At 34.0% G+C, this 27,166-nt stretch overlaps 4 protein-coding genes, 2 long non-coding RNA genes and 1 other non-coding gene across 9 annotated transcripts; 2 read left to right on the top strand and 5 right to left on the bottom strand.

Annotated features, from left to right (window-relative positions):
* The first annotated feature begins 939 nt into the window (after positions 1-939).
* LOC105974764 (F-box/LRR-repeat protein At3g26922) lies at positions 940-3,028 on the top strand. 2 transcript variants are annotated; one of them, XM_012999911.2, is made up of 2 exons: positions 940-1,081; positions 1,409-3,028. In XM_012999911.2, exon 2 carries the CDS (start codon positions 1,438-1,440, stop codon positions 2,863-2,865), a length of 1,428 nt encoding a protein of 475 aa, XP_012855365.1. In that variant the 5' UTR covers positions 940-1,081; positions 1,409-1,437; the 3' UTR covers positions 2,866-3,028. The 2 variants fall into 2 exon arrangements, with proteins under 2 accessions (XP_012855365.1, XP_012855366.1); XM_012999912.2 differs by having other exon boundaries at positions 1,002-1,081; positions 1,412-3,028.
* Positions 3,029-3,219: 191 nt separating this feature from the next.
* On the bottom strand, positions 3,220-6,046 carry LOC105974765 (uncharacterized). Its single transcript, XM_012999913.2, has 8 exons — positions 5,861-6,046; positions 5,097-5,440; positions 4,506-4,577; positions 4,338-4,402; positions 4,085-4,241; positions 3,885-3,974; positions 3,710-3,799; positions 3,220-3,580 (listed from the first exon to the last, which is right to left on the bottom strand). Exons 2-8 carry the CDS (start codon positions 5,382-5,384, stop codon positions 3,464-3,466), a joined length of 879 nt encoding a protein of 292 aa, XP_012855367.1. The 5' UTR covers positions 5,385-5,440; positions 5,861-6,046; the 3' UTR covers positions 3,220-3,463.
* A 1,505-nt stretch (positions 6,047-7,551) lies between these two features.
* Positions 7,552-9,121, bottom strand: LOC105974770 (myb family transcription factor PHL8). 2 transcript variants are annotated; one of them, XM_012999920.2, is made up of 6 exons: positions 8,868-9,121; positions 8,664-8,740; positions 8,526-8,583; positions 8,375-8,444; positions 8,222-8,291; positions 7,552-8,143 (listed from the first exon to the last, which is right to left on the bottom strand). In XM_012999920.2, the coding sequence occupies exons 1-6, from the start codon at positions 8,986-8,988 to the stop codon at positions 7,628-7,630; spliced, it is 912 nt and encodes a 303-aa protein (XP_012855374.2). In that variant the 5' UTR covers positions 8,989-9,121; the 3' UTR covers positions 7,552-7,627. The 2 variants fall into 2 exon arrangements, with proteins under 2 accessions (XP_012855374.2, XP_088674491.1); XM_088818365.1 differs by having other exon boundaries at positions 8,222-8,288; positions 8,868-9,110.
* Positions 7,954-9,868, top strand: LOC105974771 (uncharacterized). The gene is made up of 5 exons (XR_016031306.1): positions 7,954-8,094; positions 8,405-8,467; positions 8,590-8,691; positions 9,283-9,370; positions 9,712-9,868. It is a non-coding gene; the product is annotated as an uncharacterized LOC105974771 (long non-coding RNA).
* Positions 9,869-11,415: 1,547 nt separating this feature from the next.
* On the bottom strand, positions 11,416-12,221 carry LOC148770353 (uncharacterized). The gene is made up of 3 exons (XR_016031305.1): positions 12,006-12,221; positions 11,854-11,882; positions 11,416-11,753 (listed from the first exon to the last, which is right to left on the bottom strand). It is a non-coding gene; the product is annotated as an uncharacterized LOC148770353 (long non-coding RNA).
* Positions 12,222-17,023: 4,802 nt separating this feature from the next.
* LOC105974829 (uncharacterized) lies at positions 17,024-19,174 on the bottom strand. The gene is made up of 3 exons (XM_012999990.2): positions 18,605-19,174; positions 18,081-18,506; positions 17,024-17,484 (listed from the first exon to the last, which is right to left on the bottom strand). Exons 1-3 carry the CDS (start codon positions 19,098-19,100, stop codon positions 17,213-17,215), a joined length of 1,194 nt encoding a protein of 397 aa, XP_012855444.2. The 5' UTR covers positions 19,101-19,174; the 3' UTR covers positions 17,024-17,212.
* A 6,841-nt stretch (positions 19,175-26,015) lies between these two features.
* On the bottom strand, positions 26,016-27,071 carry LOC105974619 (transcription termination factor MTEF1, chloroplastic). The gene has a single exon (XR_016031304.1). It is a non-coding gene; the product is annotated as a transcription termination factor MTEF1, chloroplastic (transcript).
* Between the last annotated feature and the right edge of the window lie 95 nt (positions 27,072-27,166).

Here is a 27,166-nt window from a genome sequence, read left to right as displayed (position 1 = left end):
AGAAGAATAAAGATTCCATAAAAGGTAATTTTTGCCATTAAAAAGCAGCATAAAAATCAGGGATCTATTTGATGGGGCTATATATTGCATTAAGGAGGTTGACAAGAAAGTTGTTAGAGGAATTTTTTACTTTGATCCGAAAGACGACGAGCTGAAAATTCTGCAGCAGTCAGCCAACGTGGTGGATAATAAACCGATTTTCTTGACATTTTTTAAGGGATGTTTGTGTTGTTATAGTAATGGTGAAGATCAGACGGTGGTTAAAATTCTGGATTAGGAGGAACAACAATTGTTGGGATGATTTGATAAGTTTTGTGAATGTGCGGAAAAATATTTGCTTTTTTCGGCCGATGTTTGTCGTCGAAAATAAGGTTTTAGTGAGTTTTAGGGTTCTGATCAAACTGCGGTTTTTGGAGATGTGTTGGATCATTACGTTGATACTCTGTTCTTCCCTGTTCGAAACAAGAGGAAGCGTAACTCTGTATAGTCAAAGTTCGTCAGTGTTTTCCGAGTACGTTGAATTAATCAGCACTAAACGTGTATGGTCAATTCGTGTTTTCTGATTTCGAATTAGTGGGATTGATCGGTAGTAAATGTGTATATCTGGTTCGTGTTTTATGAGTCGAATTAGTCGGTTTAATCATAGCAATAAATTTGTATAGTTGATTCGGTTAGTGTTGAAACTCGTGTTGTTAACGTAAAGAACACTTGTTTTTGTTCGATTAGATATGAAACTCAGTTCGAACTCGAGCTCGACTAAAAAGTAAAAATTGATGAAATATTAAAAAAAAAAAAAAAAAAAAGTAAAATAAATACAGTTAAATAATAGTATAAAGAAAATTAGTAAAAAAATTCGTTCAAAATTAATAAGAATCCTGAAATATATATAGAATAAGAATCCTAAAAGAAGGGAAATAGGTTACAAGAAAAGAAAATCAAAGTACGTGTCTATTTCTACCTAATAGTTCTTGCAAGTAAGTTATAACCTAATCGAAATATACGAGTACTATAAAAAGGGGGTTTTCTGATTAAATCGACAAATTCAATTAGGGTTGAAATATTTCTCTCCTAGTCGTTTAAGGTTAGAAAATTCTTACTGCTTTCTTCTCTTTTTTAAATTCGATCTCCATCGTAATAATTAGTTTTTTTTTTTTTTTTTTTTTTATCTTCGTGTAAGTTTTTATTGCTTGAATCAATGTATTTTTGTAAGAAATTTTTATTTTTTTACAAAAACCCAGTTTTTGTTTTCATGTTCCATCACAACAATGATTGCAAATCTATCATGCCAATATATGTTGTGGAATTTATCTAATATTGTTTAAATTGATGATTTGTGAACCTATCTGAATAATTATCATGGCTTTCTTTTTGTTATACTAAAAAAAAAAAAAATTGTTTTTGATGGCAGAAGATTTTCGACATTCAGCCAGAGACTCCATGGACAGGATATCCGAGTTGCCACGAGACATCTTACAGCAAATACTGAATTTCCTTTCCCAAAAAGAGGCTGTCCGAATATCTGTCTTGTCTAAATCGTGGCGTTATAATTGGTGTATCCGCACCAATCTTGATTTATCATACAACAACTTCAGAGGAAACAAACTTCAATTTCTCTCCGTTGTGGACAATATCTTACGTCGACAGCATGACGAGAGGCTGTCCTTGTCGGAATTTCACCTTTCAATATCTCAAGTCTATCCGGATCACACATCGGTTTTTTACCTTAAAAAGTGGGTCCCGTTACTCACGGTTATAGGTGTGAAGAAGTTCCGGCTTTCTGTCTATATGAGTCACACACATCATGCATATCGTAAACCGCCTCTTAAACTGCCCCCCGTAGTCTTTGGAGCCGAATCACTACAAGATTTGCATTTGGAAAACTTCGAGTTCGACAGAAAGACTATCGAGAGGATACTACCGTGGAAGCATTTAAGATCACTTTGTCTCCAAAAAGTCTACATCGAAGATGAGATTTTGCAGAAGATAATCCTAGGTTCTCCTTTACTCGAAACCCTAAATGTCCAAGGGGATTGTCGGAGGGTAGGCACAGTTAATTTGAATCATCTTCACAATCTCAAGTACTTGTCTTTGCAGCTGTGTGAGAGAGAGGTTGACCAGTATTGTAGCTTTGAAATCCACCCACCATCTCTCGAGACCATCGAACTTCGTTATAGTAATATTTCGTACCACACAGGAGACGATTTTCGTAATCTCCATTCTTTATTTATAAGCAACGTGAGACCATCGTCATTGGACCGCTTGTCGTCGACTATATTCCCATGTCTTAAACGCTTGACTATATCGAATTGCTTCGGAATCGAAGAAATCAAGCTATTTATTAATGCCCCAAACATACTGTATTTTGAATATCACGGGCTCAAAGTCCCATCCATCTCTTTTGCAGCAACTTCCAGCAAGTGGAAGTCAGAGATATACCTAGTCTATCAGGGTTCTTCGTGGCTCCTCAAGCTAAATGAACTGCTCAATTCACTAAGCCACTCCGAAATTTCTCTGGCAGTCGATCAATACTGCAGGATAAACGGAAACGTTATGGTACGAGAGAATGTTCATAATAGACCTATTGTGGAGAGCTTGAGGATGGGGTCTGATCTTGTAATTGTTATGTTTTTTATTTGTCGTCCAAGAAACATTTACGGATACAAGATAAAATCGGCGAGGTTATGGAAGTTTCTAATGGAGAGAGAAAGTGGAAACGAAGACGAGTTGTTTCGAGGTTTGGAGGAAGTAAGCATCGAGACGAGAGTGGACATTCGAGAAGGATGGCGTCCGTCAACTTCGTTGGACTTTAAATTACCGGGGTTGGAATTTCGATTGGCATTGAAATGGAGAAATACTCCTCTGTGAGTACTCCTACTATTATTAGTCTCTGCTGATAGTTTTTATTTGCTTATTAATTTATTTGCTTCTTAAGATCAACTCTTTCAGTCTTTCTTTTCTTTGGTTTGATTTATTCAAATTAATACAAGATTATTTATTGGATGACATCAATTGCTGTGGGCTTTATATACAACTGCTCATTTTCACATACTTGAATCCAAATGACAGCAATTAATAATTCAGTCACTGTTTGTTCAAATTATTTACTTCCCAAATTTATAAAAATAAGTCAGTGTGAAAACGTGTGCTTGTGCTCGTATATTTCATCATTTGTCGCGCACACACACACACCGAATTTTATCAAAATGTTTAAAAGAAAGATGAAAGCGAACCGACAACTAGTAATATATGGTGGTTATACATAAATTACAAATACATAAAACTAGAGTACAGTTTCGGCCGTTGAAAGATGTCACCGGACAAACATTCATATACACATTTAACAACGAAATCAAACGGAAAACTCAACTGTAATAACATTAAAATAGTGGTGCAATGCAATGCACCAGGCACAAGATATGGCCAATGCAGAAACTATTATTATTATTATTAAATAAAAAAAATATCAAACATGTTCGGGTTGAGGAGTGGCTGCAGGTGCAGATGAAGCTACGATGAGTCCTCTTCTTTGTGCCGCTTGTACCACTATCGCAAATCGAGTTGCTGCTAGTGCTGCTGCCTCCTGCAAACACCAAATTACAAAACATTTTATATATATGAAACTAGAAAGAATTCAGAATTCTAGTTTAAAAAAAAATAAAAAAAATAAATAAAAATAGTGTTTTCATTGGTGTTGTAAGAAGTATTTAACCTGTCTTTGCCTACGTTGTTGCAAGATACTGATGGCCCAGATCATTATATAGCATGGCAAAAGAAAGCCAACAGCTCGAAGCAAGAATAGCTGCATTCATCAAAGTTAAGTACTCGTTCAGTAACAAATACATATGTATATATATATACACACACTATGAAAAATATATACTTACGGAGAAGAAAGTGGAAGCATCTTCATCTCCGTCTCCATCTCCATCACCAGTGATGGACAGAGCATGTCTCAGTAGCAAAAGAGCCATCAACTGCCAAATCCAGAGAGCAGTTCAATCAAATCTTAATCGATCCCGTCAGAATTACCAAACAAGGCCCTTAACTCACAAAAATTGAATTGCAAGTAGTTAAGAGGGCTTACAATTAGAGCAGCTGAACGGCAAAAGGCAGTGCCGCTGCTATTTGTACCGTTATAATCATCATAGTCAGCTTCGAACAACTGGCGTTCAGCCTCAGCAAGTGCTACAAGCCTAGGATCGTGCATATCGAGTGGGTTGCCTGAAATTTGCCATACTCCCCTGAATAAACATAACCCAAATTAATGTCAATCGAGCCAAAGTGATTTTCATAGATCTTTTTTCCCGTAAAAAATCACAACTTCAAAAAGTACTAACCCAATGTCAATGGTGGTCTCGTCGGATGGAGGTCGTGGAGGCGCAGTATAGCCTGATTGATATTGCTGCACATCAAAATGAAGAATGTGGCATCATTGTAATTTAGCAGCATAAATATTTTTGAATCATCAGTTTCTTGACAAAGGTAAGAGGAGCAATAGAAAATACCCGATGGCAGATCTCACAAGTAGTATCCCCCTTCTCATTGCACCAGTGCTGAACACATTTTCGGTGAGCATACTGCAAATAAATAGGTTTCGATAAAACTAGGGTAAAGGAAAAGATTCGACATATGAATACAGGACCAAAAATGACAAAACCAAAACATCAACCATCACATGGATAAGACTCTGACTGAAAGAGGGGTCACGGCGAGGAAATATATAAAACAAGAAACAATTACCCCATAAAGCCCGTGAAATTAAGGATAGCTAAAACGAAATGTCATTGAAAACCTACACAATTATTAAGTTAACATAACTCCGAGGCTATTAGTTTTCACAAACCCCTTATTTTCTTAGTTCCAATTCGCAAAAATCATACCATTTCGATTGCATAAGCATATATGCCCTTGATTTATCTTGGAGTTTGGATGAACAAATGCGAATTCCAAATCACCAAAAAGAAGAGTACAAATTCTAATCCATACACTATTCCGATTACGCAGAATGCAACCAACCCATTTTCAGGCAAAGAGAGTTGTTGAACAATGCAAATGAAAACGACGAAAATTCTTTTAAAAATAGTTAAAATATTTACCTTAAGACTCCCACTGCAAGCACAAGGGCTCTCCAAATTGTTGAAAGAATCCTCCTCTTGACAAATTCGGCACTCCCCCATACCTATCAGAGGTGCCTCCTCATCCACGTCATCATCATCATCCGCCACCGCCGCCTTATCATCTTTCGGCGGTGCTGACGACGAAGCAACTAATTCGGGATTCTTTCCCGAGGGCCCACATCCCATAGCCTGAGGAACTGGTTGGCTAGGCCCAACTCCCTCAGCCTTTGCCAGCTGGTCCACATTCACTACCAAATGCTCACCCATTTACAACCCTTCTTCCTCACCAATAACACCTCAATCAATAACAACCACAGCAATTCCTAAACAGAAACGCCACAAAATCAATTAAAAAATTTACAACCTAAAAAAACCCCCTTTCCTGTTATTCACAAAGTTCTTATCTTTAGACCTAAAATTACAATCTAGTAAACCATCGTTTGCTCTTTATCTGCAAAAGCCGATTTTTTTTTTTTTTTTGAAATTAATTATAAAAAAAAACCGCATAAAATAATGAGTTTGACCTATTTTTTCCCCCCAAAAAAAAAGCTACACTTGTATGTTTAATAAAAACAAAAAATGAAAGAAATTAACCGATCGCGCTGAAATATGCAGCGAGATCAGAGAATTTCTTATATCGGAGGAAGCCAAATCGAAAGTCGCTACGTAATCAGGAAGAAATGAATTCAAATTAAATAAATAAGAAATAATAATATAAATACGAATCGAGAAAAAGAGAGTACCTGAAAGAAGAATATCGCGAATTTGTAGCTCAACCAAGCAAAAAATGAAGGTCAATTTGATGATAATTTACAAGTATTTGTTCATATTTAGGCGTTTTGCTTTCAGCTACTTTTGCCTATTAATAATAATAAATAAATAATAAAATATTAATAATAATGACGTTGTTCTCGAATCTTACCTCACTCATCAGGATGAGGGGCTCTGTTTCTCTCTCAACCTTTTCTTTTAAATTTGGGAAAATTACGGCCACACCCCTGAATTATGCTCAAATTACACAAAACCACGTCATGTTTGGGTAATTACAAAACACCCATCAATTATGTATTGTCTTAAACGTTCACTCTCTTACGGTGTTAAATTTACCTACTGAATAAGGGGTTTTATTTCGTAAGATAATACGTAGTTGAGGAGGTTTTTATACTAAACTTAAGAAACTTTTCGTAATTTGAACTTAAAACCGCAGAGAGTAGCCGTAAATTTAAATAAAAAAATGTTTTAGATAATCTACTACTTCATTTTGTTCTTTGTGTTCTATATGTTAATTTATGATGAATTTTATTGCGTTACATATTTTTTTAATTATTATACATGTGTTTAACTTTGTATTATTAGTTTTTAGTTGTTTTTTAAATAATTGGGGAATTCGAAATTTCGTTTCGTAGTGAATTCTTTCATCTTTTTTTATCGTTTCGACCCATTTCATACCTATTCAATTCAAAATACATATTTCAATTAAATATGTACAATGTGGATCACTTTTTTTGTAAATAATTATCTTAGGAATCATTTTATTTTCTAGTGTAATATTAAAATATTTATAGGTATAAATTATCTAATTTATTAAAAACAAAAATTCATTACATGTTTTATTACCAAGTCCATTTAATCCAATATTTCCAATTTTAGCCCATTTGATATTTCTTACACGCCCATCTTCACTCTTCAATTCCTTTTTTGGCCCACTCTTTTCTATTTAAATTAATTCCCAGCCCCATTCCCCTCTTCGGGAAACGCTGTCGTTTCACACTCCAGCTTCAATTCCAAAAATCCCATCTTTAATCAAAATCCGATCCCTTTTTTCCGCAACTCTCTCCCTCCCGCCGCCGTCGCTGTCGCCGTCTCCGCCATCGGAACCGTCGTGGATTTGTGATGGAGGGAAGCCTTATCGACTTCTCGTCACTCGAAGAGTTCTTCTCCGGAAAAAATCGACGAAAATCCGCCTCGAAAGCTTCAATTGATGCCCTTCCGGTTACAGAAATCGTCGACGGTGTAAATTGTAGCGAAAAGTGCTCTGTTTGCTTGGGAGAATGGGTCGCCGGTGACAGCTGTAAAGAGATGCCGTGCAAGCATAGATTCCACGTGGACTGTATCGATAAATGGTTGAAAATTGACGGTTCGTGCCCTGTTTGCAGGTACGAGATCCCCGCTGATATGCACCACGGCGGAAGAGCTCCTCCTCCTCCTCCGCCTCCGCCGCCGCGAGTGAATCATTCGGCTGGTTATTTTTCAAATTATCATGAAGTAACAGAGGGAATAGACTCTTTGTTCTAGAACTGTTATTTTAGGTTTTTGCCTCTGTTCATACGGAGTTTGAATCAGTTCTCGATTAATTTAGTCGATCGAATATGCCTCGTTCGATCGTCTTATATTATTACTGATGAAACGAGGCCTAATAGTAGTAGAACTAGAATAAAAATTAAATCTTTTTGCTAGTATATTTCAAAATTACAGATGATCCACAATCCCTATTAGTACAATTTTATAAGCTAGAAGTTCCCATTGAAGAATTCGACCCCGTTAATGTTCAAATCGATCACTTTCCGACCTTGATCAAACTCATTCATCGTATCGCAATTCAAATCGATCTTCTCCAATAATCGAACTCTTTTGCTAGAATGCATTTCCATAAGTGGGAGCACAACAGAATTTCCCTCTTCTTTCGTAATTTTTCCATTTCTACGCTTTCTTCGAGTTTCTTTCATCTTCTTCCATGAGCTCTCCGACGATGTTAGAGAACTTTCGAGCGAATCATGCACTAAAAGTTTATCTCTTTCGTCTTTTTCTAACACTGATCCATGTCCATCGCTCTGTGTCAAAATCGAGAAAGACGAACTCGTACATCCCGAGTCAACCATCGACATTAACTGAGAAAGCTGAGCTTTCGCGTGTTCAACTTCGATGGAGCAAGAACTGTACTCGGAGAGAGTCTCTTGTGCTTTTCTCAACACCAATTGTAAGTACTTCCCTTGTGCTTCTATTCTTAGTTGCAAATGTCTTTGCACCTGAAAATATATACATCATTAGCCGTTTTTTGAGTATCGAAGTATTGAATACGTTTTTTCATATCAATATATATAAACCTCGATTTGTTCGTGAAGTTTCCTCTGCGCCTCCATTTGCATTTGCAAAGCCTGAGTTATCTCCACACTTCTGATAAAGCACAAGCATTGATAAGATTTCGTTTTAAAACTATTCGAAATTGGAGTAACTATAGATTATGAAGTATTAAGTACTCGTTAATCTGCTCTTTTGCTCCATCGCAGATCTTGCTGGTGAAGACATTCCTCTGTTTTTCCTCGTAGTCTGATCGGAAGAAGAAAAAAAAGGTATCGATTAGAACTCGTAATTTTTTTCGTACGACAAAAAAAAACGTTGCTTATTTACCTTCTTGTTTGTTTTGTGGGTATGTTTGAGAATGTTGATTCTTTCCCATCCTGTACTTCTGCAGCGAAAAAAAAATTAAAATATTCAAGAACCCGTCGAAATTAGAAACCAAACGACGGAAAAGAACAAAAAAGTTACCTGTAAATGGCTCTTGAGGTGGTACAAGGTGAGCCCATGAATGCTCATTATCCTCATTAGGGATTTCGGTGTAGCCTCTGTACTATCACAAAATAGTAAAATACACTTAATTTTGATTAGAAATATCTATAATTACCCGATAATATAGCATTAAAATGGAATTTAAATTAAAAAAAAAAAAAAAAAAAAGGTAATATACTCAACTATCTGGACCCCCGAGTTTTTCGACAGCTTCGATGAATCGGTGATGAAGCTCTGTAGTCCATTTGAGTCTTGGTTTTGCATCACTTGATAGAACTAATCTCATTTCTTTAGTTTTGATCATTCCAAAGAATTGTTTTTTTTTTTTTTTTTTTTTTTGAATATATTAATAATAATTATGGTTCGGAATGTAAATGTATATATAGTTGGGAGTTTGAAAGGGTGTTGTTGTCTATGATCTCACACACACCATATCTGGAAACATAAGTGGGGTTGTGTTATGTTGGAGGGAATATATTCTGTGAGCTGTGCATTTTCTTTTTCTCATTTTCTTACCAAACTTTCTTTTTTTTCTTTTTCCTTTTATTTTATTTTATTTTTTATTTATTTTTCTCTTTCTTCTTTGACTTGTAATAAGGTGTGGAGAGAATCTCTAATGCAGCAAAAAACAGAGAAAGCCACACTCTTCAATTTTGATTCTCAAAAGGAGAGAAAATAAGCTAAGTGTATGCTCTCTCTCTCTCTCTCTCTCTCTCTCTCTCTCTCTCTCTCTCTCTCTCTCTCACACACACACACACACACACACACACATATGAATAAGGGAGTCCCCACCATGATCTATAATGGGTGCAACTTTTCAAGAACCCTAGCTGGAAAAAAAAGTTAATGATGAGGTTTTAGTGGGAGGATTTTTTTTCTAAAGGATTGAAATTGATGAGAAAACTATTATTCATTTTCTTGGTCCAAATTTTCAATTTTTAATGTTTTATTTTAATAAAAAAGATTTTTTTTCTTTCTAAGGAGGTGTGGATTGATTGGCTGGTTTCTTTTTGTTTTCTTGTTGTAGGGATGGAAGGAATCAAAGAATCTAAAGGGTTAGATATTAGGACAAGCAAGTATATTTTGTGATAAACAACTACTTTTTGTAGTAAGATAAGTGTTGATAAATGTAAGATGTACAATGAATTATATATATATATTGGAATTTATTGTGTGTAATGGAATCTCCTTTTTTTCCCCTCTTCAAAAGCAATCTACGAAAAAAAAAAGATGGTGAAATTTAATTTTCAAATTATTTTATGGTGTTTTTTTTTAATTAATAAAGGAACTTGTAGCCATATAGGTGCACTAGGTAAACTCTGCATTCGTGTAGTAACCTACAAATTAAGCGATGCCATAAAATTTGATTTTTCACGTGTAGAAAGAAGATAAAGAAGAAAAGAGATTATATGAGAAAGAAATAAAGATGGGCACAATGGCAAACAAGAAATCCTTAAAGTCATCTAAAATCGGATCACTCTTTTAGATTTTTAGGGTTTCGGGCAAAAAAAAGTTTCAATCGTGGAATCAAGATCCAACGATTTTCGATCATTAGATGCAAAGTTGAAAAGAACCAATCAAATAAGCCACCTTTCTCCCACCAAAATCTTGGCTGAAATTATGAACTTTTTAGTAGATATATAAAATGAGTATTAGGAATGCTAATGGTTAAAGAACATTGATTTACTTAATTAATTAGGATTAGGAGCGTCGATCGGGCCTCCTCGAATTAGGGCCTATTTATATGGGCTTTGTTAGACGAACCCCATCAAAAGTGAAAAAGAAGTTATTTTATTTGCGTGGTGATGTTTATTTCCTGAAACTAACAGCCCGTAATAAAATCCTTAAAAAGAACTAAAAAATATCTAAATTGTCTCTAAATAAAAATGCATGAAATATTAAATGTGAAATAGTTTTTTTTTTTTTTCCAATGATAACCAGCTGGTGTACTTGAAGTTGATTTATTACTTTATTATATTCGAAAACACGTAGAAAAGGAGATTCCAGAATGATGCACAAAGTCATGACCTAAAAAACAATTAAAGTTGCCTCCCATCAATTATTATTATTTATTAATATTAATATTATAATTATTATTATGTAAAAGCAAGAAAAAATAACAAGGATGAGAATAATATATACACATGGGCTCAGGAATCAGCTTATTTAAAGTAGTGAAGCAAAAAGGAACTTGTCACCATCCCACCATACATTCATTTTATATTTATCCCAAACAATTTAATTCTTCCATATATATATAAATATATATTTCGAATAATAATTGCCATTCTGAAAGTGACGTCAGCAATACGACACTTATTATTATTATTATTATTATTTATTATTAATTTTTTTTTCTGAATGAAGGGTGTTCAAGGTGAATAATGATGATTTTCAGGTATTAATTTGTGCTGATATTTCAAGTGGCTGACACCTCACATCCACTCAAAACACACCATTTTCTGGTTTTTTTTTTTTTTTTTCTTTTTTTTTATCCAATCTTCAATGGATAGTTTACGTTAAGACAATTTTCATTTTAATTGTTTAATTTGTCTGAATTTAAATTAAAATATCTTTCCAATTAATTAGATTCCCTGATCATCCCTTTCCTGACTTTCGATCTCCGAAATCATCTTGCGTGATTATATTAGTCGTAACGTACCGTAAGCGTTTAATCCGATCGTCAAAGAGTTCATCGAAATGTATAAACAAAATGAAGAACTGCATGCTAAGAAGCTGAAAACTAGATCCAGTTCTTGATGATTTTAATTTTTTCCCACATCGGAATATCATCCTTAATAAATTTTCGTGCCCATCGAACTGAAATACTCTATCGAACCTTGTTGTCGATTTCGAAAGGTGCAATACGAGGTTTTCTGATATACTACAATGTGCTATACATACATAAGAATTGAACACTATTCATATTAATTAATAATTAGCTGCAATTCTGAATTAATCTTTAACCGGTGGATTCGGGGTGTGACGGTTATTCGCTCCGGATCCAGGGTAGTCTCTGTTGATTTCAAACTCCATTCTTCTCTGAAATACAAACTCATGATCTTCCACCTGTCTCCATTAATCAAGAAAATATAAAATTTGATCCAAGAAATTAAAAAAAAATAATAATAATAATAATATGAATTTTTTCGGGTTAAAATTAATTCACCTCTGATGAAGAAATAGCTTGGAAAGCACCTGTAATAACAATGACAATAAACTTATATAAAAGATGATAATTGATTTAAAAATGTTGAAATTAAAACATGACATTCTTAAACTCAGACAATTAGGGAAAGAGTAGTTAGAGGCATATTTTACTTGAAATTGGGAGATCAAATGAAGAGAAGATGAGAGAGAAAGCTATGATAGTAACAAATAGTTGAACCCCATTGGCTGCCATTTTTTTCTATGTGTTTAGTGTGTGTGTGTGTGTGTTTAATGCCTTATATTGCAAAGCCTGTTGCTCTATTTATACATAAATATTATGTAGACACACTTTCTAATTCTTGGATTAGTGTAACACAACATTAAAACAATCTTGTTATGGAGGGGTACCTAATTACTTGTTAATTTTTTAATTTTACTTTTATTTTTTTAAAGGAAAAAAAAAATTAAAATAAAGAATGTGTCTGCTTTTTGGGGCACCCAACCCAATGTGGGAGTTTAGGAGGATTCCAAAATTGGATGGTTGTGGTTAAACTAAATATCCAGTTCAATGCACAAATTAAACCGCACTTTGTTTTGTCGCTTAATCATGCATGAGTAATTAGTTTAGTGGAGCACTTAGCTTCCAAGGAAATGGATTAAGTCAATGCTTAGTGTCCAATTATATCAAATTACTTATTACATCCCTCTTTATTTTTTCTTTTCCAATGTCAATTTTCAGACATTCTTTTCTTGGAAAACTTGTTTCTACTGTCTGTTTTAATCTGAGTTAGCTTAATCTTTGTTGGATTTTTTTTGCCCAAATGGAGTAGTGAAATCCAGCTCATTAAACCATTTTTCCTCTGAGGCCGCCCTACACTCAAAGCCCGGAAACACAAAAAGCCCAAATGATCGGTTAACTTTGAGAGCTCTCGATCTCGATCCCGAATCTTGACCGTTGGTTCGCTATACATTGATCCTCACCACCCAATTGAGGTATTCAGACTCCGCCTTTCTCCCAAACTCTACTTTACAACCTTTTCTCATCTCTCTCTCTTTCTTCTGCTCGTACCACCACAATGAAGGCGTCTTGGCATTTCAAAGATTTAGGTTTTCGGTGATTGTGTTTTTTGTTGGGCTGTTGGTGCCACTGCCAATGAATTCTGGACGAGAAAAAATGTGACACTGGAAAGCGAGCCGTAGACAAAAAGTTGAAGCATTTTCTTCATAGGCGTTTTGCAATTTGTATTTGTTCTTTCCTTTGTTACTTACATAATATGTAATTACTAAATCTCATTCTCATATGATCATTCTGTAATAGTATAGAATTATACAAGGAACTATTTATCTTCGAGTTCAATGGGTGCTTAACAGACTTAATTTTATAAACCCCTAGTTGGCTACTTGGGTTTATAAGTTAGTTATAGTACAATGCAAGAATTAAGTAAATGTAAGCACAATCAAAACACTTTATCCAAGTGCTTAGTGGGTTTTTGTCGGCCAAAATTAAAAGAATTAGTAGACACAATTTTTTTTGAAAAATTGTGGGCATCCCTCCTCCATTTATTCAACCACAAATTGACATTTCATAAGTCGTAACGAAACCAGTTTTAATAATATTTTTTTATAAAATAAAATTAAGTTAGTTTTATAACTAATTCAAGATATAAATATTAGATTAAAAATGTACTTTCGTAAATACAAGACGTAACGGTGCTTACATCAGCATTACGTGTTTCTGGGCTGGTGTTGTATGGGCCGTAAATAGTTGAGCATGGCCCATTTGCTTGTGAAGAGTTCCAAATTGTTTCGAAATTACAAAAATCACCATCTTGTTTTGATAATTACAATCAATCCCTCAACTATGTAATGTGTTACAGGTTCATCCTTACGATGTTAAATTTACCAACTCCTCTCAATTGGAAATTTCATTGCATTTTTCACACGATAGGTTACTATTTGCTACAGAACAAAATGTCTCCTCGAATCTTATTAAAAATATAAATATATACTATTTTTTTTCCTCAATTTTTCTTCCCAACTATACTTTAAATGCAATAAAAGCAACCGCCGGCGATGTAACTTCAATGAAGTCATCACATTTCGTCTCCAAATGGCTTAATTAAGTTTAACAAATAAACAAATTCCTTCAAAAAATCATTAAACTATATTGTTGCATGATAAAGTAACATAAAATATGGGCATGAAATAAGTTCAAATTACGAAAAAAAAAATCTTATGTTTAGATGATTACAACCACGCCCTTAACTATGGTGTTTTACGAAAAAAATCCTCATTCAGTAGGTAAATTTGACACCATAACTGTGGACGTATAAGACGATATATATTTGAGACTTGAGAGGTAACTGTAATTGCCCAAAACATAAGGGTTTTATTTGTAATTTGAGCATACTTTAGAGGGTTGCCGTAATTTGCCCCAAAAATTAACGACCCACAACGAGGGAAAAAAAAGGTTAAAATTCGTAGTCAAATAGGATGATAACATTACAGTTTCCATCCCTTAAATTTGCACCAGTTTCACATTTGGTCCACATATTCATAAAAAATAAACACATTTGGTCCCTCATATTTTAATAATTTAATATTTTTTGTCATTTCTGCCAATTTGATCCGTCAAGTGATAGGCACATGCTTGAATCTTGATTCCATTATTACTAACGGAAAGATGATCGAAAATATCAAAAATGTTACATTATTAAAATATAAGGGACTAAATCTGGTTTTTGTGAATAGAGGGATCAATGGTGAAATAGAGGGACTAGAAGTGTAATTTTTCCTAGTCCAATACATGCACTAGAATAAATTAAAATAATGGTTGTTGACTTGAGTAACTGAGTTCTACGGAAATCCATTATTTTAATTTATTTAAAAAAGAAAACAAATAAAATAAAGTAAAAGAAATTTCTGAGAATTTTCCCACCTCTTTTACATATTCCATTTTCAAACAATAACACCAATTATTGCATGTTCCAAGTTCCACCTCAAAAACTTCTCGGAAATTCTGCAGAATCAAAATCCAAATTTCGTTGCTATTATACGACACTATCCACACGCATACCACTCGTCTCCCATATTTAAATATTATTTATTAATCTAAAATAAAATAACCCAATTCCACTACTTATAAGTTATAAATACCAACAAAAACTTAAATCAAATCAAATCAAATTAACTATAGTACAAGAAAAAAATAAAAAGAAAAAAAAAATTAATTGCAAATATAATGGAGTTCACTCTAGCAAGCATTATTTCAAATTTGCTAGTTCTGCAACTCAGATATCTCAACGGTGAAACTGAGAATTTTTTCTCAAAAGTCAAATTTACCCTTCAAACCCTTCAAAATTCCGTCTCGGTCAAATGGAGCAAAACGCAATTCATCGCCGATCACACTACCACCTCCGACGAAACAAGAGTACTACACGTGGCATCTTGCAATAAGACAACACTTGACGATGAACTACACGTGTCGGAAATTGATTGGACGGTGAGTAGAGTGCTGGGCGGGAAGGAGAGCTACTACTCGGAGGGTAATAATGGAAATGAAAGTAGTAGTGGTTTATGTGCAGAAGAAGATTTAGTGGGGTTGTTCGACGACGAAGAGCCTAGTTTCGAGGAGATTAAGGAAACTTTTGAGGTGTTTGATGCAAATAAGGATGGGTTTATTGATGCATGTGAATTGCAGAGAGTACTTGTTTGTGTATTTGGTTTGGAGGGTAGTGGATGTAATTTGGAAGAATGCAAGAGGATGATTAAGTCTTTTGATGCTAATGGTGATGGCCTAATTGATTTTCAAGAATTTGTGATATTTATGGAGAAATGTCTTTGTTGATCGAGCTCTAACGATATTATATATATGATATGATATGAATAAGTATTTTACCGAGTTAATTACTATTTCCTCCGTGTTATTTTATCTACGTTTTTTAGTGCGATTATCTATGTCGTTCAATCTATGTATATTCGTCTCTCATTTCAGCTAAGGTAAATTTATCGTACGAAAATAATGGTTAATCATTATATCGCTCACACGAAAGACTTAAGCGATTAGAAAATAGGCGGACTTTCGGGAAATTGATTTTCGATCCTTTGCAATGGATGGACAAACTTCCGAGTAAAAAAAGTGTTCGGTGAATGGCAGTTGTCGTTGAAGGATTCTCTTTGAACGAATCCGATTTGTCACCGGTGAAATTTTTTTGAGAGTGGCATCCCACTAAGCATCCGATTAGTCGGAATTGCCCTGGTTAGTTGTATTGAGGGTAGGTAGCATTTCACCGACTTACATTACATTAAGATTTTGCGGATCGAGAAATAAGCAAGTTGGAGATTGAGTGGGTTCTCGCCACTCCGACAGAAAGAAAGGGGAGATAGTAAAGTCAGTCTCGGAAAATTATTGGACTAACCATACATCGAATAAAATTCAATAATCTTGACAAATTTTACCTACCCAAAAAAAACATAATCTACAAAGTTCAGTTTACATATTAAGTGAAATTTAAAAAAAATAAAAAAATAGCTAAAATAAATTCGGATAGAAAACAAAAAGAAAATGACAAAATTGACCTCATAAACATGACATTATTGGAAAATTGTCAATTGGCATATTGGATTTATGAATGCATGTAAAACCACAGTATATCTAGTTGGGCTTTTGTGATGGACCGTAATACCCATTGGACCATCTAATAATTAACAAGTTCTTGATATATAGTTTATAATCCAATGGATAATTCTTACACAATATAATCATTACATATATACACTTTCAGCATTCCAATTGTTTTGAAGCATTCGTGCACTCTGTAAATTCATGTGTTTTTGACAGTTCCAATTAGGTTTTATCATCATATCATCTTCCCCCATGTGGATTTCTTTAACATTCTAGAGAGAGAAAAAAGAGAGAGAGAGAGAGAGAGAGAGAGAGAGAGAGAGAGAGAGAGAGAGAGAGAGAGAGAGAGGGGTTTGTTTTTTGGACCAGAATTTGTGCCAATCTTTAAATAATGTCCATTTTTGCCACACTCACTATTCCTTTGTCTTTTCCATTCTTCATGTTTTTATTTTTTTAAATTTTAAATTCCATTTCTGGTTACATACTCAACAATTATTACAGGGAGTTGTGGTCCAAATTAACCACTTAGAGAGAGAAAGAAGAGAGAGAGAGAGAGTGACAAGACTTGAGAAATGGTTACACATTTTGGAACAGTTTGCATCTGAGGATAGTGAAGTTTCGAAGTTAATTAAAAACATGGGTGACAACAATTATATATATATATATATATATATATGTTGTTATTAATTAATAATTGATAATTAAATTAAACCAAAAGAAAGAAAGGGATTGATTATTTAATTTTTATTCTTTTTCACAGAGCTCCAACACCGAGGAAGTCTATAAACGGCGGCGGCGGCGGTGAAATTCTTTCCTGATCTGCTGCAGTTGTTGGTTCCATGGCTGCCGGAACTTCTTGCGCCGCCGCTGAGGTGAATCCTGGAGATGGGTAGTGATAGAGTGACGGCGGCTGTGACGGGAAATTGTGACGGTCGTAAGAATTAGTGGTGTTAATAAAATTGGGTTCTTCCCATTGCTTGCTGCGGTTGAATATACTCATCATATCACTGCTACTACTTGGGAACCCTGCTTTTTCAATTATAAATAAATTAATTAAAATTGTCATTAGATCATCATTTATTTTTAATTTTCTTTGTGAATTATTTAGGTCTCAACAAATTGCGCAATAATAAAAAAGGAACAAATCAAAAGCTACTATTTAACTTATTCATACTGTTTAATAATAATAAAATAATAATTTAAAAGAAAGCAATAAACCTGGAAATTAAAGAACAAATTGCAAAAAAAAAAAAATATGTTTTCTCAATAACAAATTAACAAAAATTGTCACAAAATAATCAGCTAATTTAATTTTTTCAACAAATTGCACAAAAAATATAAATAAATAAATAAAATCAAAAGCTACTATTTAACTTACTCATAATTTTTTAATAATAATAATTTTAAAAAAAGAAAAAAACCTGGAAAGAACAAATTGCACAAGAAAAACCTGTTTTTTCAATAACAAATAAACAAAATTGTCACAAAATTAACAGCTAATTTATATTTAATCTTTTAGGCCTCAACAAATTGCACAAAAAAAATAGAATTAAATAAAATCAAAAGCTACTATTTAACTTATTCATAATTTTTTAATAATAATTTAAAAGAAAGCAAAAAACCTGGAAAGAAACCAAGAGATGTTTGCGGTGCCCAAAATCCATTACCACCATTATAACCACTCGCTCCACCACCACTCAACCCACACAATACGCCGCCGCCGGCGCCACCGCCGAAAGTCGGCATTGGCGTTTCATGAGTTTTACCAACGGGAAGCTCGTCGTCTTCCAACCGCTTAAAAACAAATTGACCCATCTTCCTCCTCCTATAAGCACTGGATTGCTCTCTGTACTTTCTCGCCATTATTACATGCCAATGGTTCTTCACCGCGTTGTCTGTTCTCCCCGGAAACAGCCTCGCAATCATCGCCCACTTGTTTCCGTACAGCCTGTGCGCCGCCATTAACCTCTCTTCTTCTTCCTCGCTGAAAGCTCTCCTGTTTATCCTCGGATCCAGCTGGTTAAACCACCTTAACCTACAGCTCTTACCTTAAACCAAACAACCAAACAAAATTAATATTATTACATTAAAAAAAAATTAAAGACAGGATAATAATAAATTAATTAATTAATTAATTTATTATTACCTGATCTTCCTTCGAGCTTTTCTGCAATAAGATTCCAGTTCTGAGGGCCGTAATGGGCGACGAGTTCTTTGAGCTTCGAGTCTTCAGCAGGTCTCCAATGGCCTCTGGCGCAGAGTTTCGATTGCCCACTCGCGTTACTTCCATCTTTAAACGCGTGCATACCACACTCTTCTTCATCTTCTTCTTCTTCCTCGTTCAAAGCTGCGTTGAGGTCAAACATGGTGTCGTTGTTTTCTCCAAACACGCCGCTGCTGGAATGATCGGAGCCTTTTCCGTCGCTGTTGTTCGTTTCGTCGGAGAATGGAAAACCCCATTCGGGCTTGTATGAAGAAGAAGACCCGAAACGGGCCGGGCTGTTTATTACGGGCCGAGTTGTAGTACTACTACTTCTCAAATGATCTGAATACACCATCATGTCCGCCATTGATGAACCTAGGGTAGAGCTCGAAGAAGAAGATGACGTCAAATATATAGCACTGCAATTCTTGCTTGCCATCAAACATATATATATATAAATATAAAACTATTCGGTTTATTTATTTATTTATTTTTTGTTCTGACAGATGATGCTTGCTTGCTGCTGCAACACTACTGTTAAAAAATCCTACATCATATCTCTTATCAGCAGATATGATCGGGAAAAAAAGGAGTAAGGAAAAGGAAAGATCTTGGGAAGAAGAAACTAATTATGAGGGGTTTTTAGAAACTATTAGTAAAATATAGGGACTAAAAAAAGAAAAAAAGAGAAGAAAAAGGGAATGTTGTGTGAAACAATGGGAGCAGAAAATGAATTAGTAGCAGAAAGAATTCAGATGTATATATTGGGTGTGTTGATTTGATGATGATGTTTGATGGTTGATCTTCCCTCACTTCTCTCTTGCCGGTTAACACTGGAGAAGAGTTGTGACTGAATATACATATATATATATATATATATATATATATATATATATATATATATATATAAATAAATAACTCCATTAAATATATATTACAGATTTATTTGTATATTTAGTAACAAGGGTAGTATTGTAATTTTCTGGTTACTTCAAACTTATTTTTAGAATTTCGACATATTCAAAATTATTTTGGGAATTTTTTTATAAAAGAGGTGAACAAACACAAATTCATTTTCGAGAAACAATTAAAGTGAGGTGAATTAGTTTTAAATTTTAATTTGTTTTAGAATGTTTTGTAATAACTAGGGGTGAAAGTTGTGGATTAAAAATCAGAATTAGAACTTTGGAAAAAAATAATTTTAATTTCTTTAGGAAATTGGAATGAATTTATTATGGATTGAAAATTGAAATGGACGGAACCACAATTTATATTTTTCTTCACCTATACTAGTAAATAAATAAATAAAATTATAAGTGTAGTTTATTATTATTTTAGGTTGATTATTTTCGAAATTTAGTTACCATTTTTTGTAACTGTGATGGACCATTATAAACTGAGAGTGAATAGAATTTAAAATTAATTAGAGAGAGAGAGAGAGAGAGAGTAGGGTTTAGAGGGGTTTTAGGTTGTCTGTCTCAACAATGACAAGAAAGAATACAACGTGATGTCTGAGCTGCCTTTGCTTCATCATTCCTACACACACTACTACACACACACACATATTACATATACATATATACACATAATTATCAATTATCTAAATAAATACATTTGCCTATGTGTTCCTTTATCCCCATCAATCCATATCATACATTTGACATTTGATAATGACTGCATTTATTTTCGCATCAGTAAATTATTAGAGTGTAAAAAAAGACTTTCGTCACTTCAACCAAAATTAACCCATACTTTAAGAAATTGCATCCCGGTCCTTTGGTTTTCTTGATATTTAATTTATTCACTTTGATGGATAAAAAATAGATTTGTGAAGCAGTAATTAAACTAAAATAATAATGAGAAATATTTGAGCAAGATTACTAGAATCAAATGGCAAAACCAATTGCAGACGTTTACATTTATTGTTGTCAGGAATGTACTATATTTTTTCAGTGAACCTAAATATTTTGGTCAAACACATTCAAACTTATATATATAAATATATAAATAAATAAATATTTAATATTATATTTATATACTGGAAAAACTCTGCCTTAGCATTAATTCAATAAACTACTGTTGACAATGAAAATCCATAAATGGATTTGACCCCATTTCATTTTTTATTTTTTTTAATATACTAAAGCTAAAAAAATGTCAGGAAGAAAAAGTAAAATAATTGGTGCTGGAAAGCCATTCGTGTGTGTGTGTGTGTGTGTTTTTATTTATTTATTTTATTTATTTATTTATTTATATATGGTTTCAGACCATATGATATATATGTATGAAAAAGTTAAAACTGTTGAGTTGGCAGAGAAAATTTTGCAGGAAAAATATATTTCCTGGAAGGAAGAAGGTACACGGTACACCTTCGAGAAATCTCGTCCGTTTATCTAAATTTCTGAATAATCAGATGAACGGACGAGATTTTCCGAAGAATAATCTGTACACAGCCTAGAGTATATCACATGTCTATGATTGATTAGTTTTTTCATCATGCATTATTTCTGATCATCTTTTCTTTCTTTTGTTTCTTCACTCATGGCGGTTTTTTTAACAGGTTTGTTGATCGATCGATCACACGTGTGGGGCTTCCTTCTGATGAGACCTCACGTGTGAACCTTTCTTGATTGACTGTAACAGTATATGGTATGATTGATATATGTACATGCATGCGTGGAGCAATCCACACCGTTCGTTAGATTTAATTGTTGAATACAAATTATATACTTTACACATAATCTAACAAAAGAAACTGAAACCCTTCGTTTTGGTTGCCAAACTAAAATTAGTAAAAATAAAATTAATCTAATGAAAACCCGAATATACAATTGGACGTTTCATCATAATATAAAATTTGCAGATCGACCCGACAAGTTATTGGGGTTTCCCAACGTCAAATAGAGATCGATTATTTAATTAATCATGGTTAATCTTTCCAATCAAACGAGACCAAAGTGATTAAAAGTGCAGTAATAACAAGAATTAGTTAAGAATAAGGTGGTCTGGTGGTTGCTGTATTCGTACCAAACAAGTGTTAGTTTGTTAGTCCATCATCTACTTTTCATGCACATTTATTTAAGGACAACAAATAAAACATGCACATCCCACTAATTACAATTTTGTCCTAACTACCAACACTTGTATAAAACATGTGATCGACATGGAAACATATTTTTTTAAATCAACCCGGACCTACATTTACAATAACATAATAATTTCAAAACATAGTATTAATTCCTGTAATTCCAAATCAATTTCAAAAGTTTTCATCTCCTTCGTAAATTAGAAAAGAAAAATCTTCGATCAGACTAAGTTTTGTGAAGCTATGGACAATATAGATCATATTTCCCGAGTAAAATTTTATTTACCGTGATAAGTTTTACTATAAATTAAAATCGAGGGAGTTCGAATTTGACACGACAAGTGATATATAGTAGCTAGGGTAGATAAATAAATGTAGATATAAGAGAGACACACAATACAAAAGCAGGTTTAATGGGGATGAGATTCTGTTGAGAGTGTTCCCCTAGAACTATATATATATATATATATATATATATATATATATAGTGTATGTATATATTAATTAGATGGGCAGTGAAATAAGCTAGGGTTCCACCACCAAAAGGACCACTCAACAAACAACAAGACAATATCTAACCAGTAACATGGGATTGCAATAATTAATCAAAACACACACACACACAAAACACACACAGAGTGTGAGAAAGAGAAAAAAGAAAGAAGAAAGACATAATCAAATTGCATGAAAGACAGTTAACTTTGTCCTGCACACAACACAGGCCCAGTTGGGCAACTTTGTTCTTGATGTTATATACAAAGGTTGATTACTGCTCAGAAAATAAATTTCAAATAGTACTGCATATTATTATTTGTTGGTGGTATAGTGAAAAATAATATCTCAATTTTACAAGGATTTTTTTTTAATTTTAATTTTATTTGAAAATTTGTATGAGAGATGAGGGTAAAAGAGTAAAATGGATAGTTACATGTTATTATGAAAAAAGGACATATGGTAATAATTCATATCACCTATTTTCCAACTACCCTTTGTGAAATATTTGGTGCCAAGTCTAGTCTTATCCAAACACAACCCACTGTGCTTGCAGTGCAGGGATATATATCCATGAAATATATGCATAACCTTGTCAACTTAAACAGTAATTCCTTTTTTCACCCACGGTAAAAAAAAATTAAAAAAAATCATACTCTATTATAGTATACACCATTAAAATATAGTTTTATGTTTATTTACTCTCTTCGACGAATTTAGTAACGACCAAAACGAACCTAATGTTCCAATGGTGCGGACGTGCGAAATTTCCAAACGAACAATTTCACGGAAAAATGTTTCGATTTTGAATCTCTTAGTAATGACTAATTAGAGTTAATTTGGATTAGCTATAAATATATAATTATAGAGAACATATATAGCCATAACTCCCCCCCACAGTTGGGTTGGTGAAAGAGGCAGCTGAATTGCCAGTGTGGTAATAATTGGGAACATTTTTTTCTTTTAATAAAAAAAAGAAAAAATGTTTGAATGTTGACAGTTGTGGAGTATCCAAAGAAGGAGAAGGAGTTCACAGGCATCTAAAACCAAATATAGATAGTAAAGGTAACAAGTTAAACTGTCCCTCTACCCAATACTTTTTTAACACTCACTGCTCTCTCTCTCTCTCTCTCTCTCTCTCCTCTGTGTGTGTTAGAGAGAGAAACAGAAGGAGAGAGAGAGAGAGATACTAAAAGTGGCAAGTAAAGGTTGATTTTCCACAGTTTCCCATGATTTGGCAGATGTTAACAACTCAATGGATGTTAAATAAACCCTACTCCCCCTCTCTCCCTCTGTGTGTGTGTGTGTGGTTATAGATAGATACATATATGTATATATGTGTGTGACTGTGTGTAAGTATATGTATGTAGCTCTCTCTCTCTCACATCCCTATGTATGAAAAAAGCCAATATAATGTCTGTGTTAAGTAGTTGACGTCAACAACAGTGGTGGATCAGTAGTTCTCTCTACTCGGTTTTATTTTTCTTGTACAATTCGTCGCTTTCAATTACTCTACTGCTGTATCTATACATAACTGTTGCTATTAGGTTGTAAAATATATATGTAGGGGCAGTATCGGAATTTTACTTTTCTTGGGTACAATGATGTTGAAGATGTTACAGGTGTACATTATTACAGTGGGGTTGATCAACAGTTAATTTTTCTTTCATTTTTTTTTTCTAAGAACAAAATTGAGGTTTCTTTTGAAATATTTATGAAAATTTCGAACATATGTTCAATTTTTTAGAAACCTTACTTTCCTGCAGAACTATTGTTAGGAACAAAATAATTTGAATTTTCTTTACATTATATTTTAGGGTAAATTACAAACACAACCGAGGTAAGTTGAAATTACGAAAAAAAAACTCTTCTATTTGGGCAATCAACTATGAATCTTCTTACGCGCCTCACCCTAACGGTGTCAAATTCAACAGAATCTTCAAAATTTCGTGGTATATTCTGTAATTTGTACTTGTTTTGTGCGAAAATGCAGTTTTTAATGCTCATCTTTATTCAAAATGTTGAGATCGAATGAGGGTAAAACGGGTACAAATTGAAGAATATTTCACATAATCTATAATATTAAACTAAACTTGACACCATACATATGAACATGCACAAAAAATCATAGTTAATAGGATTAATTGCAATTATCCAAACATGAGGTGTATTTTCGTAATTTCTTAGGGAGTTGGCCGTAATTTACACCCTATATTTTATGTATTTATATAAGGTAGTCAACAAAATTACTTAAAGAGGAAACCGTGAACAAGTTAACATTTATACTCTGGAAATCCACACACAACAGATTTAAAAAAATAATAAAAAATGGTGGGGAGTAGTTAGAAGCAATTAATTAAAGAGTTGATCATTTCCAAGAAGAAGAAGCATTTAAACAAACGCAGGGGAGGGGTGTTGTCAGATTCTTTATATCAAACAAAGCATTGCAAATTCACACAGAGTCAGATCTTTTTAAATCCCTAACTGAATTTAGGGTTTGTCCTTTGTTGCAATTGGAGGGCACAGATTTATTTATTATTTTATTTTATTTTTATTTTTATTTTCTGGGGGCACAGACCGTACATACAATGCATGCAATTCACAGAAACTGTATTGCTGCACAATAAAACAATTACCTTATCTGGACATGTATTTAAAATCAACTTTGACTGTACCAACTTTACTGATATAGTAATCACATAATTAAGATTCTGTTTATTTATATAAATAAAAGTGATTTAATGATAGAGCAGTAAATGAGAGGGAAATAATTGAAAACAATCAGGAAAGTTTTCTTTGGCCAAAATTGAGAGAGAGGGCAAACTTGATCCATTACCACAAAGAAATGTTGTATAGAAAGCCCAATTCGAGATGGAAATCGGACGAATTTGATCAAAATTAGCACTTTCGGAAAATTTCATCTTTCCGGGATGTTGAAAACTAATTCAAATTTTGCTCCGACGGAAATCGGAAAAATACGATATTGGGATTTAAAAATTGTTCCAAAATCAAAAATTTTCGGATGGGATTCGGCGGATTGAAAGAAAATTATATTTTTTGTCAACTATAATACAAATTGCATAATATTATTCATATTATAAATGTAATTTAAAAAAAAAAGTCGGAATATCCGGTAATATTTTTGAAGTTAAAATCGGAATTTAATACGTATTCCAATTCCATTAAGTAAAAATCGGAAAGTAGAACTTTCATAATACGGAATGAAAAATATTGTTCCAAAATTAAAAAAAAAAAATCAGATCCGAATCGTCGGATTTCAGAATTTTCGATTTAAGTTTTCAACCATAGTCAATGTGCATTTGACCGTAGCATAGAGATGTATAAAACTGTATTAAATGAACAAGTTTTCTTCTCTTACACAATTAGAATATTAACAGTCGAGGTTGTTAAACGTGGGATTGGACGAACGAGGATCGATTAATAGACCGACCTATGATTTTTGGACTTCTTGGACCGCATAAACATCACATACTAATAAACGAATGCTAGAAGTTCATATTCAGACAGTCGAAATAAAGACGAGCATAACTAAGACTATAAGCTATGCAATATGATAAGATTAAGATCCCAACCTTAACATCACTTCGACTCTGTTATTCGTTAAGGATTCAAAATTATTGTATTATTCAAAACGAACATAACCTCGCAAAAAAACGATTCTAGTAAAGCCACGGCAGATCCAATCATGAAGCCTAATTATCGGAGTTATATTTCGATCTTATTCGTCTAGAGCTAGTGTTCAATGAAGCCGATTAATGAAGCTAAAGTCTGTTATATTATACAAGAAATCATCGAGTACACATTTCAAATATCATCAATCATCCAACAACAAAAAGAGCCATATACAAATTAAAAGCAAAAATAAATAAAACACTTACATAAATGCTACAAGAACTCCCCAACAATGTGCAAGCGTTTCTCGATCAACCGCAAATTGAACTCCCCGTCACTAATCTTCAACATCTCTGACAAAGGCATAAAGAATCCGTGCTCCCTCAAAAGCCGGTGACGTGGCTTGATTTTCCTCTCCAAGCTAAACGAAAAATACTGCGGAAACCTCTTGATTTCTTCCAAATCGCCGTTCATTTCGTTGAAGAAATAATCCACCTTTGGCATGTAATTGTTCTCCACGCTGAAAGTCAGCAATCCAGGTGACCTAAGCACCATACTCCTAACCTCGTTGTATTCAATCCCCAAATTAACTAAAAATTCAATCTTTGGCATCAATGTAGACTCAACGTTGGATACCAGCAGCAGCGTGGTTTGAGATGTCAATTTGTTCGGGCCGGCGAATCCGAATTCGGATAAGAAGTCGAATGTGGGCTTCAATTGGGATTCTGGATGGCAGACGAGAATTCTAGGGCACCGAGTAATCGACTTGCGAATTTCAGAGAAGGGGAGCTCGACGGTGTGGAGAAGGAAATCGAGGATTGGGTAAATATCGTCGTAGGGATCGGCGGTGAGGAGCTGCGGGTACATGTCGAGAATCCGGCCGACGGCGGCGAATTCGAGGCCCATTGAAGAGAGGCATTCTGCGATGGAGTGGAGGGTGGAGAGGGGGGCGGAGCGGATGTTAGGGTTTATGTGGAGGACTTTGGTTGGGTTTACGTTGAGGTGGCGGAGGTAGAGGAGCTTCTGCCGGAATCTAGCGCCGGAATCGGTGGTGGTGGTGGTGGTGGCGGAGAGGAGGGTTTTGAGGGTAGTTTGGGTAATTGGGGGTTTGGGTGGTGGTGGTGAAGGTATTTGCAATCTGAGCATCATATCTGGTGCAGAACTAACTATTCACTGAATTGGTCGACATTGGAACTAAATTAATGGGCCTTTAATATTTTAAAACAAATTTATTTATATAGCCCAATTTTAAATGGTTTATTTTGATTTGGGCCCAATTCATATAAATACTATTT

Source organism: Erythranthe guttata, chromosome 5, assembly GCF_056151865.1.
Source record: "Erythranthe guttata isolate IM_541 chromosome 5, IM_541, whole genome shotgun sequence".
Classification (NCBI taxonomy): domain Eukaryota; kingdom Viridiplantae; phylum Streptophyta; class Magnoliopsida; order Lamiales; family Phrymaceae; genus Erythranthe; species Erythranthe guttata.
This window is presented reverse-complemented; position numbering and strand designations above follow the sequence as displayed.